The sequence below is a fragment of the Panthera onca genome, chromosome D4 (genome assembly GCF_046562875.1).
Source record: "Panthera onca isolate mPanOnc1 chromosome D4, mPanOnc1 haplotype 2, whole genome shotgun sequence".
Taxonomy (NCBI): Eukaryota; Metazoa; Chordata; class Mammalia; order Carnivora; family Felidae; genus Panthera; species Panthera onca.
Window position 1 is genome coordinate 92,207,287 of NC_138351.1, and position 14,129 is coordinate 92,221,415.

The window sequence follows — 14,129 nt, forward strand, 5'->3', positions numbered from 1 at the left end:
CCTGGGAGAGGCCGAGTCCTTCCCCAGGTCAGCCGGCGCCCGCCCCGAGTAGCCCTTTCCCTCCGTGGGTCCCACGGGCCTCCAGGGGAGCCGAGCCCCCCGCCGGTGTGCATCAGCAACATCCTGAAGGAATCCCATCGGCCCAGAAAGTTTACCTCCTGGGTCGCCCAAAGCCTCGGAATGAGTGGGGTCGGGGGGGGGCCTTTCGTTCATTCCCTCATTCCCTCACTTGTTCCTCGAACATTTGACACCCGCCTGTGCTGGGCTGGGAGAGGTCATGGCAGGCAGGAGCGGCTTCTGGCTCCTGAGGTCTCTGGGCCTCAACCGGTGGCTCTGATGGTACGTGGCGGGGCCTTGGCCGCACAAGCTCAGAGCGCACACGTTGGGGGGGCCCCAATCCAGACTGGGGGGAATCAGGGAGGGCTGCCTGGAAGAAGTCACACGCAACCTGAGACAGCGAGGATGGGAGGAGCCGTCCAGATGGGGAGGAGAAGGCGGCCAGGGAACGCCAGGCCCAGGCAGAAGGAGCGGCCCCCGTCCTGGGGGCCGACGGAAGGCAGTGTGGCCAGAGCACAGCATAGTGGAGACGAGCGCAGGGCGAGGAGTCTGGGCTCTGTCCCGGGGGCCGTGGGCATCCCTCCACGCCAGGCTTAGTGCCGCCTATGCAGATGTGATGCTGCCCCCCGCCACGGCCTGCGGTGACCAGGGGTTTGCATCCAGGGCCGTGTGGCCCAGAGACAGGAAATGAGCAAATGAACGGAGGGCTGGGGAAGCAAATAAGGAAATGAAAGGCAGCGTCGGGGCGGGACTCACGCCAGGCCCCCAGGAGAGCGGGGCGCCGGTGCGCACCCGCGAAGATGCCAGGCGTCTGCAGACCCGTGCCGAGCAGTCTGCAGCCCGGGGCGCTGAGACGTTCAGGCCTCGGCAGGCACGGCCGGGCAGGGCTGTGGGGAGTCTTGGTGAGTGTGGGCCGGGCTGCTTGCTCCTGGCTGGACACGGGCGGGGCCACACCGAAGCTGAGGCTTCCCTGGGGTGGGGTGGGGGGGGGGGGGCGACAGTGGTGCCGCGCACGGTCTCCTCCCCGCACGCACACCAGACCCACACGAACACTGGGAAGGATCTCCCCAGCACCTCAGCCCCGCAGAGATGGGATGGGGCTTTGGGACGTCTGCTGGGGAACGTACTGGAAGCAAATTGAGATATTGGTGGGCAGGGGCAGCATTGCCCTAAATCCAGCCGCGGACCAGGAAAGCGGGAAGCGGCCGTTCCCAGGGGCAGGCAGCCTCCCAACCACCGCTGTCCCTCTCCTCCTGCCCCACGAGAGCGGGCCCTCTAGAGGAGCTTCTGTGGACCCCCACCGTCTTTGTTGTCGGTGACACGTGGGGTGGCCCAGGAGGAGTGTGGAAATAATCTGCTGGCCAATCCAGAACCGTCTAAAGCACCACCCCTTGCCTCCCACCCCGGGAAACCTTCCCATGCTTATCAGGGGGCCTGACTCTGCGGAGTCCCCGTCCCTCACTCACGCTTCTGCTCTGGTCACTGCAGCCCTCCCCCACCACGGCCACCACCTGCTTGTGTCTGGAGGCTTGACTCACAGCCAGGCCTCCCCTCCCCACCCCGCCCCTCCCTTACCCCCTCTCCCCCCTCCTTTGCTTTCCTGCCCCCTCTTTCCACTTGCTTGGCACCTGTCTCCCCTGAATCATGGCACCGCACGCTTCCTTTTCTTCCTTGTCCCACATCCATACCCCCCACCTGCGTGCCCTGGCCCCCCCCCCCACATGCATGTGCACACGCTCACACAGACACAGGAACACATATACACGCGTGCATGCCCACACAGGGCACCGTGCCTCCCTGGCCTGGCACCTGCATCGTGCAATCCTCCACTTAGGAGACAGGCTCAGAGATGCTGGGAACTGGCCTAGAGCCACACAGCTAGTGAACAGCAAAGCTGGGATTCGAACCAGCGCTGCTGTTAACGATTGGGCGCCACAGCCCGCGTCATGAGAGAACAGGGCTCCCCTGGTCACTGGGTCCTCACTGGAGCTCCCCCCAGGGTAGAGAAGGAAGGCTTGGCAGGCCTCCCGGCCCACCCCGCCCTCCCGCCTGTCAACACAACATAAAAGCCAATTTAGAAGTAAATAAATTCACTAGGAGGAGCAGAACCTTTAAAAAGGAAAATTGAGATGCCCAAAGGGGGTGTCGAAGTTTTGTCCCATTTCACAATTGAATTGTAAATGTGTCTCGGAGGGAAGGGGGGGGGGCGGCCCTGCCTTCCTGGGCTTTCCCTCCGGCCCCTCCACATCCCAGACCCCTGCAAACAGGGCCAGATCGGTCACCGTGGGCCCAGGCTTCGCGTGGGGTGGCCGAGCCCCGGGCTCCGAAGGGCACAGCTGGCAGGACCACAGGTGCCCTACCGCTGGGCTTTCCGACAGGAGCGGGGTCGCCGCCTCCCTTCCCGTCTCGGCACCACGGGCCCCCCCCCTCTCGGCACCACGGCCCCCCCCCCCCCCCACCCTGTGCGACACGTGGCCTCTCCACTGGAGCAGCCTGGTCCCCGCGGAGGAAGAGGCCGGCTGAGGCCACGCCCCCTTCCTCTCCGCGCTCCCCGGGGGGGCGGGGCACCGCCTGGTCAATTTATGACGAGCAGCACAGGGGCGACGGCGCGGACCCCCGGCCGCCCAGGACTGAACGCCAGGAAGCTGGTGATGTTCAGCATCACAAGGACAGCGCGAGCGTCGGAGACGACATTTCCGGACGGCCGTGGCCCCGACGCTCCCGCGTACCGCACACGCGCTGTCACCCTCGGAGGCGCCACCATCCTGGCGAGGTCCCCACGAGGTCGCGGGGGCCGGGGTGGGGGCGGGGAGGCAAACAGGACCCCTCCGCTGGGGACGCCGGGGCTTTCTGCAGGGGCCACACCTCCTCCTGACCCCTCACGTCAGGCCCACGGAGAAGCCGCCCCGTTACTCAGACCCGCGGGACGAGCCCGTAGCTAAGGTCACGCTGAGCACACTGCCCTTGGCCCTCGCCCCGCGGTGCTGACGCCCGCGATGGGGAGGCCGGCGCCGCGTCGGGCTCCACACGCTCCAGCCCGACCCGGTCCGGGCGCCCAGGCCGCACAGCTGCAGAGGGTTCGGACGACACCAGAGCCTCAGCTCTCGACCCCGCTCTGAACGCCCTCCTCGCGGATTTCGGGGGGCGGTCACCTCCGCGCCACGTAGGAGGACGGCGGGTGGGGCCCAGCTCACGGCCAATCCTGTTCTTCCGGAAAGATCCGGGCTTACCTTCCCGTCTGCCCTGCAGGCCCCTCAGTGGCCCCGCCCCCCGCTGATGCCCATTGATCTCAACAGGCCCAGAGGAGCCTGGGGGGAGCAAAGACCCTCAAGGCCCAGGGCCTTCTGTGAAGACGGGATGTGATGTCTCATATCTGGACGCGGGGCGCCTGGAGGGGTGACCCCAGGCCACCCCCACGCCAGCTGGGGCTTCCTAAAGGCTCGGTCCACCTGGGGGGGTCAGCCCTGGGTTCTCTGCTCCCTGAACGCTGCCCCTCTTCCGGTGTTTGAGACGCTTCCTGTGACAAGAGCATAGGTGATTCTCCAAGTACTAATGGACGAGTACCCTAGGGAACCCCCCAGCCTGTAGGTCCCAAACCTGAGGGACTACAAACCCATTCCCCAAGCTGCAGATCAGACCATGGAGCAGGCAGGGTAGTTAGGTGGTTGTCCCTTCGCGGAACTATCAGTGACAAAGACTTGCCATCCACAGGTACCCACCCCCTCCTCAGGAACTGAACCCCCCGGAGAAGCCTCCACCTTCTACAGCAAGCATCGCCCTGACTGGTAGCTGGAACCTCGGCCCCTGGGGAGCATCACTGAAGGCAAGAAGGTGTTTATTACAGACAGGCTGGCCATCTCCACCCGACAGGTGGCTCAAGAGGTAGGTTTTTAGGACTCTGTGTGAAAGTGTGCGATTTCTTACTTGAACTAAAACAGTAGATGAGAAATATCCATCCATCCATCTACCTTGCCACCATACTTTCCATCCATCCATCCATCCACCCCACTGTCCACTCAGCCATCCATCCCCCTATCCATTCATCCACTCATCCAACCCACCCTACCACCCACCCACCTACCAGCCACCAATTCACCTATCCATCCATCCATCCATCCACCCTACTGTCCATTCAGCCATCCATCCCACTATCCATTCATCCACTCATCCAACCCACCCACCTACCAACCACCAATTCACCCATCCATCCATCCATCCATCCATCCACCCTACTGTCCACTCATCTATCCATCCCCCTATCCATTCATCCACTCATCCAATCCACCCTACCACCCACCCACCTACCAACCACCAATTCACCCATCCATCCATCCATCCACCCTACTGTCCACTCATCCATCCATCCCCCTATCCATTCATCCACTCATCCAACCCACCCTACCACCCACCCACCTACCAGCCACCAATTCACCTATCCATCCATCCATCCGTCCATCCATCCATCCATCCATCCATCCACCCTACTGTCCACTCATGCATCCATCCCCCTATCCATTCATCCACTCATCCAATCCACCCTACCACCCACCCACCTACCAATCACCAATTCACCCATCCATCCATCCATCCATCCATCCATCCATCCACCCTACTGTCCACTCATCTATCCATCCCCCTATCCATTCATCCACTCATCCAATCCACCCTACCACCCACCCACCTACCAACCACCAATTCACCCATCCATCCATCCATCCACCCTACTGTCCACTCATCCATCCATCCCCCTATCCATTCATCCACTCATCCAACCCACCCTACCACCCACCCACCTACCAGCCACCAATTCACCTATCCATCCGTCCATCCATCCATCCATCCATCCATCCACCCTACTGTCCACTCATGCATCCATCCACCTATCCATTCATCCACTCATCCAACCCACCCACCTACCAACCACCAATTCACCTATCCATCCATCCATCCATCCATCCATCCACCCTACTGTCCACTCATCCGTCATCCACCTATCCATTCACCCACTCATCCAACCCACCCTACCACCCACCCACCTACCAACCACCAATTCACCTATCCATCCATCCATCCATCCATCCACCCTATTGTCCACTCAGCCATCCATCCACCTATCCATTCATCCACTCATCCAACCCACCCACCTACCAACCAGTTCACCTATCCATCCATCCATCCATCCATCCATCCAACAATCTATCGTTCTACCCATTTGCTCTTTTGGAATTCACTCAGCACCCCCAGTGTGTCTTATTATCCACTAGTCCCATAGGGTACAGATGCACCAACCTAGTGCCTGCTGATGACAGACAGACACAAAAACAAACTCTGATAAAACATGGTCGGAGGGGACGGGCATTCCCCATTGGTGGAACTTATCCGAAGGGACTACATGCGAGGTTGTGCACTGTCCCTGCACCACCTCATCAGGGGCTTCCTGAGGAGAGCCCCTTTGCAGCCCACCCTGACGCTTCGTACCCCCTTACTTTTGCATGTGCTAGAAGTGATACCTTGCCCTTTTGTCTGAATATTCAAATCCTACCCATCCTCAAGGCACAGCTCAAAGGCAAATTTCCCTGCGCTCCTGTGCTCCCGCCAAGGCGCTTGTCACACCGCATCCAAACAGCCTCATATGTCTGTGCTCCTCTAGACTGGGGGCTCCTTGGAGGGGCAGAGACTGGGTTCTGTTCACAGCCGCATCTGGGACAGAGTCTATCCAAGAACTGATGCTTTAGAGAAATGTTTCTGGGAGGGAGGGAGGGAGAAATGGCCAGAGCCCCCTTTGTGACCCACCCATCAGAGTCCTCAGGCTGCTCGTCCTTCGGGTCGGGAGAGCTGCCTTCCCTCCCCTCTGTGGACCCACTCGGGAAAACTGCTGCCTGCCTTGAAGACCACCCTCCTAGGCTTGGGAAAGATGCCCATGCTGCCCCAGCCCCCGGCCCAGCCGGTCCCCCTGTCCTCCCGTTCACCCCCAGGCCAGTCCCCCGGGTTGGCACTGAGCTAAGCCTTCCTGGGAAGGGGGCCTGCCAGGCTCGGCTTCTGGAATTTGAGGAGCCTTTGGAAAGCCCCTGGTCTAGCCCTACCCAGCCAGCTCCCCACCCCAGAGCTTCCTGCCCACCAGAGGCATTTGGGAATTTCTTGGAGGGACTGGCCCATTTCTGGGGCCCATCAGAGATCCCAGGAGACAGGGCTGCACGGCCATCACCTCTCAGAGAGGTCACTTAGAGAGCCTGCCTGTCAGAGAACCCTAAAGCCCAGACCAACAGCCACAGCCTTGACCACCAGCCCTGGGCATGAAAGACCGAGTTGCCCAGCATACACACCCTGCTTAATGTTTAACTTCCTGAGAGATTTTTCACCCACTAATGACACGACATCAACTTTGCACAGATAAGAATGTTCCGAGGAGCCTACCTGAAAATCCACCAGGCATCAGCCAACGTGCCACACGCCCTCCGGCCACGAGGCTCTCGTCTTGCCCGGTCCGGGGACTGGCGGTGAAGGGCCGTGCTGGGTCGAGGGTGCGGCGGGGATCTCAGGGGCACAGAGCCCCCTTCTGACTTCCCCTTCCTCAGTTGTTTCTAGCCTGCGCTCAAAGCGTGGCTCCCCTCCCAGCTTGCACCGGCATCAGCACTTGCTGAGTTGGTCCCTGGGTACTGCCCTGTGGCCGTCGCCCTCCTGCGGGCCTGGGTGATAGATCAGCAACCGTCTTTCTGAGCCAGGCCCCCCTTAAAGCAGATCTGGGGACAGACAAGCACGTTACCAGGAGCGCAGTGGGGAGTGCCGAAGACAGGCAGGAAGAGGGCCGTCACGAGTGGGTTTCTGCGCAGGTGCTGAGGGCTGGGCTCCCCGGGGGCTCTGAGAGACTGCAGGTGCCCTGAGAGGGGGGCACCTACCCCTATCCTCCAACACCCTGGCTGAGGGGCATCTGTGGCATTAACCCCTCGGCACCGCTAGCCAGCCTCACCTGCAACCAAAGTTACGGGACGACCCCCCCACCCCCGCCACTGTGGACCCTCCACAGGCCAGCCTCCGTGCAGGTGAACCCGCACGCCCCCCGCTCCTGGGTTCGCCCTGCCAACTCGGGATAGCTCTGCCAGGAGAGGCGACCATCCCCGTTTTAGAGATTGGGACACGGAGGCCCAGACTGGTCACGTAGCCCTGTCAGGTGGCCCGGCCAGTGGGTGGTGGGGCTGGGTTTGCACAGGGTGCTCTGAACCTGTGGGCCACGCTCCCTGAATCTCCAGCCACGCAAGCCCGGCCGCGTGCAGGCCTCGGGGCTCAGAGTCAGGAAGAAGCCCAAGGTGGCCGCCTTCTCCTGAGCTGCGTCCAAGGAGGCCACCCGTGGGGGCGGGAGACCTGGCGTGGCCAGCCCTCCCTCCGCCGCCGTGGGACCTCAGCCGACACGGAAACCCTCCCTTTTTCCATCCGTAAATGGAGGGAGGGGGCTGGGGGCTGATGAATGCAGGCACAAACCCACATGGAAATTCTGAGAACATTCCTGAGGACGGCCAGGCTGACCAGGTTCTCTGGAGAGTCTCGGACAGAAAGTCCAGCGCTTTACCGAGTGCCGGTGATGAGGCCAAAACACGCTCAGAGTAACTGGCAGGGAGGCCGGGAGCCCAGGGCCCTGCCTGCCGACCAGACTCGGTTCCCTCTCTTCCCGCCAGGCTCCTGGACTTGGCCCGACGGAGCCCTGGAGAGAAAACGCCCCCCAGAGGCGTTACCGTCCTTCACCCCTCGGCTGCACCACCGTGGGGGCCGAGCGTGCAGCGTGAAAACGAGCCCTCCTTCCCTCTCCTGGCTCTCGGCCACCCGCAGTCATTTCTGGAGCGACGCCCAGCTCCCCAGCCCTCCGTGTCGCCTGGCCCAGAGCTTGCAGAAGCCCCCGGAAAAGGGGAGCGGGCGGGGGGGCGGGGTGTGCAGAAGCTGGAGTGTAGACTGCAGACCCTCTCACTCAGAGTCGTGATGTGACGGGCGGGGCTCCCGGAGACGGTGACTTTTGCGCAGGAACCTCGACGTCAGCCCGTCCGGCTTCGTGGAGCACCTGTGGTGCCAGCCAGGCGCGAGGACACCCTCGGAGGCGAGGCCGCCACTGTGCTAAGCAGCTCCCGACATGCGCTTGTGGTCCGCGGGGGGGCGACACAGACACGGGCCCTTCCCCAGTTCCCACGGGGGTCTCCGAGACTGTCCCCGGGCCCTCAGGGCTCAGCGTCCAGTCAGAGGGGAAGCGGACAGCCAGGGTCAACGCCGCACATGCCGAGGGTCCCGAGCCAGCTTCCTCCACGCGGAAGGAGATGGGGTTCTTTCAGGCTGTTTGAGGCTCATCTCCACGGACGGACACCTTGCTTGTCCGCGCTCGGCTCTGGCCACGCGGGGTGGCTGCGACGCGTGCTTCTACATCGAGGTGGCTTCTCGGCAGAGCCCCACCCCTGCCTGGGCCTCCACCGGCAGCCACACACCCAGGAGGGGCCAGCTTCACCCCCACCTGCCAGGGCACTGGCAGCTGCCAGCCTTGATTCCTTCTAGACTCAGAGGCCAGCCGTGCTCTCTCCCAGACGCTGGATTCCAGGATCAGAACGACAGGATTAAAATCCCAATCCCGAGAATTTACTTAGTGTGCGCCCGGACACTAAGGCGGCTGAGGCTGTCAGTTTTTTGTCTGGAAGAAGGAGATGCTAAGTCGGACTTCGCGGTGAGACGCGCCCAGGGAAGGCAGGTGCCATGCCTGGCGTGGCCAGCAAGAGTCGCGGTCAGTAGCGTCGTTTTAAGTTTTGTGTTTTTCATTGTGCGTCTCTCCAGCAGCCCGGCTAAGCACGCGGGATTCCCGGAGCCACCACTGTGGCCTTCCAGAACTCCCCGTGGCTTTGGTCTCTGCCCCACGGCGGGGGCGGGAACTGTCCCTCTAGGAGGGTCCTCAGGCGGTGCTTTGACCTCTGGCCCAGCCTGTTTGCCTGGGTCAAGGCGGTGCCCCAGTGGCCGGCTCACCTGGGGCGGTGGGGACCGCCAAGCGAGAGCCAGGGCGGGGTGGGGGCCTGCGGACGGCAGAGCCAGCGGCGGCCAGGACCAAGGTGGGGCTCTTTTGCCTCCTCCGGGCTGGCCCCCGGACTGTACCCCAGCCCCCTTCCGCAGATGGGAACACTGGGGCCTGGAGATGGGGCACTGGTACCCCTCACCGCCCAGCGGAAGCGGGGCCAGGGACGGAAGCCAGGTCTCTTGCCGGCTAAGGAAGCCTGAGGCTGGGGGCCTGTCCTCCAACTACACGCCGACCTGGCCCCACTTCACCCACAACTCAAGGTCTAGCGGCTGTTGTCCAAACAGCTCTGGAGGGAGACTTGGTTCAATACCATGGTGGTTCTGCCACGAGCTTCCTCTCCGCTAGGCACCGTGCTAGACCCTCCAGAAACTTCCGGGGAAACGGAGACCCAGGCCAGCCCCTCTGGCCACCACGGGGTGGGGGTGAGGGGTGCACACGGGCTCACAAATGGCTCTAAGTCCAGAGGAATTCATGTGGTTTGTGGCAGAGGGACGAGCCCAGTGCCCCAGAGAGAGGACCTTCTCCTGTCCCCGCCGAGCCAGGAGGGGCTGGCCCAGCCTCCCGCACTGCTCGTCGCCCGCTGAAGACGGCTGTGGAATCTGGGGCGAGCTGGGGCCCCGGTCGCCAGGTGGCAGGGGAAGTGAAGGCCTGGCCTACAAGATGGCCCGAGCCCACCCCGCCCCACCTGACCGGTACTCACACGCCAGGCACCTGCAGCCCGTGCCTCAGCTCAGGGGAGGCACAGCCCCCGAGCGCCCCACGTCCACCCTCCTAGGCTCTCAGACCAACAGGGACCCTGTCCTCTCGTCTTGACCCGCCCAGCCAGACACAGGGCCTGCGTGGGTCCTGCCCTGGAGGCTGCTCTCCGCTCTGAGTCCACGTGGGATTCCACAGCCGGGAAGTCGAGGCATCTGCTCAGCTACACCCACACCCCGCAGAAAAGCCTCAGCCTCTGTCGTGGACCCACGGGACGAAAAGCCCTTCGAAGGCATGGACCACACTCATCCTCTTCCCTAAGGAGACATCTGACAAAGCAACCCTCCACTCTCCTCCAGGAAAACCAGTCCCCCAGGGGAGCGCTCTCTCACATTGGTCAGAACTGCAAACTCACCGGGCTTTCTCTTCTTGCAGTGGCTGCTAGGAAGCTCGGGCTCACGTTAACTGACGCGCAACACGTTCTCGGGTTCCCGAGGTGATGCTCTTTCCCCTCCCTTCTAGATTATCCCTGAGCCTTTTCTTTCATTTCTGTGTTTAAGTTCTGTTTCAGTATTGTTTTTTCTAGAAGATTCCCAACTTAGGCGCAGAAAATGTCTAATTGTGAACTGTAGCCAGCCACCTGACCCTGTGTAATACATACATATAATAACACACAGATGCGCGCAAGCCTCAGAGCCCTCCCCACAGCCCTCTGTCCTGGACGCACCACACCCTAAAGGCTCAACGTGTGAACACGCTGGTGTGTGAACAGTCGCGTAGTGCTCGTGCCCAGGGCCACGCAGCGCAGTCAAGAAGACCGGCGTAAGGGAGGGAGGGAGGGAAGGACAGAGCCCCTGCTGAGTGGCTTCTCCAGGACTGGAGGACCCTCCAGGGCAGGGGACAGGTGGGGTGGGACAGGGAAGCGCTGGGGCGAGCTGGGATCCAGAGAGGGAAGAGAGAGGCAGCACTGCCCTCTGTTATAACAGCCCCTCCGTGTCTGCGGACGCGGGCGGGTTAGGGCCCCTCACCCAGGGAAGCGGCGGCCGCCCCTGTTCCGTCCACAGAGGACGAAACTGAGGCCCAGGCAGTCCTTCAACAGACTGGTGGACCCCCCAGAAGGCAGGACCTCCTCCCAGGTGCCCCAGCCCCACCACGTCGCTCCCCGGCCAGCACGCCTTGTAAGTATTAACGCAGGTCCTCTCATCCCCGGGGAGGCTGGCCACCCTGCTCTCAATGCACACATCCTCTGCACGCTGCCGGGGCTCGGGCCTGGCAGACAGAGGCCCGGGGCCTGCTTTGCCCTGAGAACGTGCAGACTTAAGGGGTCTCTTCCCGGCCCCCGGTTGTGGACCTGGAAGACGGGAGTTAGTGACTGTTGCTCTCAGAGAGGAGAGAGGGGGCACAGAAACGACCCAGGGGCATGGCCTGTGGCAGGTGCTATCACTTCCCTGCCTCTGGGCTCCCACCCTGTGGACTCCGACCCCCACGAAGAGCAGGCCGAGCCAGACGCCTCACTCCGGGAACCGTGAGGGACCCACACCGGCCATTCCCTCCTTTTCCCTCCACACTCACGGCTCATCGAAGGGCTGGGGCCTGCCCTTCACCCCACGGGCAAACCCCGCACCGGGAGACATCGGCGCCGTGGGACTGGCCCGACCCCGTGCCCCTCACGGCACCCCGACCCAAGCCCCCGAGGTCACGGGCTCCCCTGCCCACAACCTGTGCGGCTGCAGAGCCCGCTCACGTGGGGAGCGTGACGGGGAGCCAGACCTCGGCAAGTTCCCACCGAGGACGGAGGGGCCGCAGGCGTCCGGCCACACAGCCCGCACGTCCTACGTGCCCCGGGAAAGCTGCCCGCGCGGCACTGTTGAGCCCCCTCGGCTAAGCCTCAAAAACAATGCATCCCCACTGCGGAGGGCAATAAAGAAAGGATAATCAGTGTTAATATTACTTATTGTTATTGATTTCAGCTTTAAAGAATTGATTTCCAGTCTGGGCCCCTTTAATGAGGTTCTTTGCAGAAGACGCATGGACGTGGCCGCCACCGTTTGTGGGGGCCTGCCGTCCCCGCTCGCCAGGCGGGGGCTGCAAACCCCACGCCCTCGCCGAGGGGAAAGCGGGGACACCGGGAAAGTGACACGTCCCTGCTCTGTCCTCCACCGGGTGCCAACATCAGGGCCTGGGAGGACCCTCGCTCGTCCAGGGACCACCTGCCCTTTCTCTGCACTCACCCCCCTCGGGACCGTCTGTAAGAGGCTGATGGCCCTGAAAATGAACCTTGCTTCCTGGGCCCTCTGCTGAGCTCTCCCCAGCCAGACGCCCTCCCCCACCCACCCAGACCCTCCGGTGTGCACCACCCCCCCCACCCCGTTTCTTCTGGAATCTTCAGGGACCGTGGAGGCGCTGGTCCAGCCTCCCAGGGCTCCGGGGCTCCTGCCCCCCACAGCCCCGCCGAGCACCCACGGAGAAGCCTGGGTCTCACTCGACGTTGCCCACGGGCACGTGCTCCGAACCCGGCTACGGCACACGCGGGTTTGTTGAGTGACTGCAAGACCACAAGCGCTCCTGAGCACCAGCTACGTGCCCAGTCGTAGGATCCTAGAACATCAGATTTTAAAAAAACTTTTTTTTACAGAGACAGAGCCCAGTGGGGGAGGGGCAGAGAGAGAAGAGAGAGAGGGAGACACGGAACCCGAAGCAGGCTCCAGGCTCCGAGCCGTCAGCACAGAAGCCCGACGCGGGGCTCCAACTCACAAACCGTGAGATGGTGCCCTGAGCCGAAGTCGGACGCTTAACCGACGGAGCCACCCAGGCGCCCCTAGAACGTCAGATTTAGAGGACAACGTGACAATTTAGAGACAAGTTCGAGATGGGGAGATGGAACCAGGAGGGGAAGGGGCTTTCCCGAAGCCACTTGGCCCCTCACTGGTGCTCTCCGGGCAGACCACTCTGTTCTGCCAGAGGCAGGGGCAGGAGCGAGACCGAGAGCCCGTCTTCACGTGGGATCTTTTTATCTATGAGCAAAGCTCTCCCTCCCAGCCGCATGCCCGCTCTCCCCCCAGGCTGGCCTCCTGGGAGGGACGAGGAGCTCTCTCTCTCTCTCTCTCTCTCTCTCTCCCTCCCCCTCCCCAGCATCAACTGCTCGAGGTTCAGGAAAAGCCAAGAACTCAGACTTCTGGTTGTCTCCAAAGAACTATTTCTTGCAAGTGATGTAACACCAGGAGCCCCTCCCTCCAGGATTCGCTTACTTGCTCAAGTGTTTACCGGGCACCGGCACCAGGAATCGCCAACAAAGGCCAAGATGCTAAACCGGACAAACCCAGGCATTTTAGAAAGATGTTGCAGGAAGAAGAGCACGGCCCTGAGCAGGTGTAGAGCAGGGCGGGAGCCTTCGAGCCCCGCAGAGGCGCAGTGAAGCGGGCCATTCGTGTACGTGCTGCCCCGGTGCGCGTAGGTCCCCCCGGGGTGCAGATTCCAGGAACCACTTTGGGGGGCGAGGTCCCCGGGGGGTGCCAGGCGCCCAGCCCACCCCAAGCCCGCCCTCGGCCCTGGCGATGCCCTCGTCTCTGTGACCACCAGGCCCTGTGAGAATCTGGCGGAACCCCCCGAGTCCCCTCGGAAGTTGTGGGAGATGTCGGGGGCTGGGGACCCTGCAGCCCTCCCGCTGCCCTCCGGGGGGTTCAGGCACAGGCGGGCGCCCCTCCTGCATGCCCCCAGCATGGCCTGCGGAAGTTTCCAGAGATTCTCGAGTCGCAGCGCTGGAGGCAAAGCTGGAACCCGCCCCGGCTGATTTCAAAGCTCAGATCCTTCCCCAGCGAGGCTGCATCCCCCTGGCCAGGCCCCCAGAGACGGTGCTGGGCCTGGGGGGGGGGGGGTGGTGGTGGACATTTAAGGGGCTCCCGGCATGCCGTGCAGGTGTTCTGCAGACACCGAGCACACAGCTTCCCCTTCGCCCCGGCAATGTCCCGTGACACCCCATCCACCAGACCCCCTCCTCCACCCCTGTGCCCTCCTTCCGGTTTCCAGGCCACTCCGTGAGCTGTCTCAGAATCGACCCCAGGGGAGATAAGAGGCCCAGGGACAGTTACCAGCCTGCCCGAGGTGGGACGCCTCGGTGCTGTTGTGCGTGGGTCTCCGAGGTGACAGTGACCGTCCCCTTCCCGCCACGGCTGAGCCACAAAGACAGAGTAAGCTCCCTCCTCTCCCCAACCCCCCTGCGTTTCACCCAATGCACCGTCCCCACCCAGGACCGGGGTGGGGGTGCGGCCAGACGTCCTCCCCTGCCCCTCGGGCCTCGGAACCTCACCTCCCGAGTGGCCAAGGAACTCTGGCCTGACTC

The 14,129-nt window shown here is 62.7% G+C and overlaps 1 protein-coding gene across 2 annotated transcripts; it reads left to right on the forward strand.

Moving 5' to 3' along the window:
* Window positions 1-266: 266 nt before the first annotated feature.
* On the forward strand, window positions 267-13,668 carry LOC132662787 (uncharacterized). 2 transcript variants are annotated; one of them, XM_078436281.2, is made up of 4 exons: window positions 267-959; window positions 3,769-3,939; window positions 7,728-8,809; window positions 9,582-13,668. In XM_078436281.2, the coding sequence occupies exons 3-4, from the start codon at window positions 8,174-8,176 to the stop codon at window positions 9,867-9,869; spliced, it is 924 nt and encodes a 307-aa protein (XP_078292407.2). In that variant the 5' UTR covers window positions 267-959; window positions 3,769-3,939; window positions 7,728-8,173; the 3' UTR covers window positions 9,870-13,668. The 2 variants fall into 2 exon arrangements, 1 of the variants encoding a protein (XP_078292407.2); XR_013551628.2 differs by lacking the exon at window positions 9,582-13,668 and having other exon boundaries at window positions 6,448-8,670.
* Window positions 13,669-14,129: the final 461 nt, after the last annotated feature.

What these genes read in the sequence shown, in the direction of transcription:
- LOC132662787 (XM_078436281.2), top strand. Translation starts at nt 8,174, where the DNA reads ATGCGCTTGTGGTCCGCGGGGGGGCGACACAGACACGGGCCCTTCCCC. An exon ending in CGTGGCCAGCAAGAGTCGCG is followed by an intron (nt 8,810 to 9,581) that starts GTCAGTAGCGTC and finishes GGTTTGTGGCAG; the next exon opens with AGGGACGAGCCCAGTGCCCC.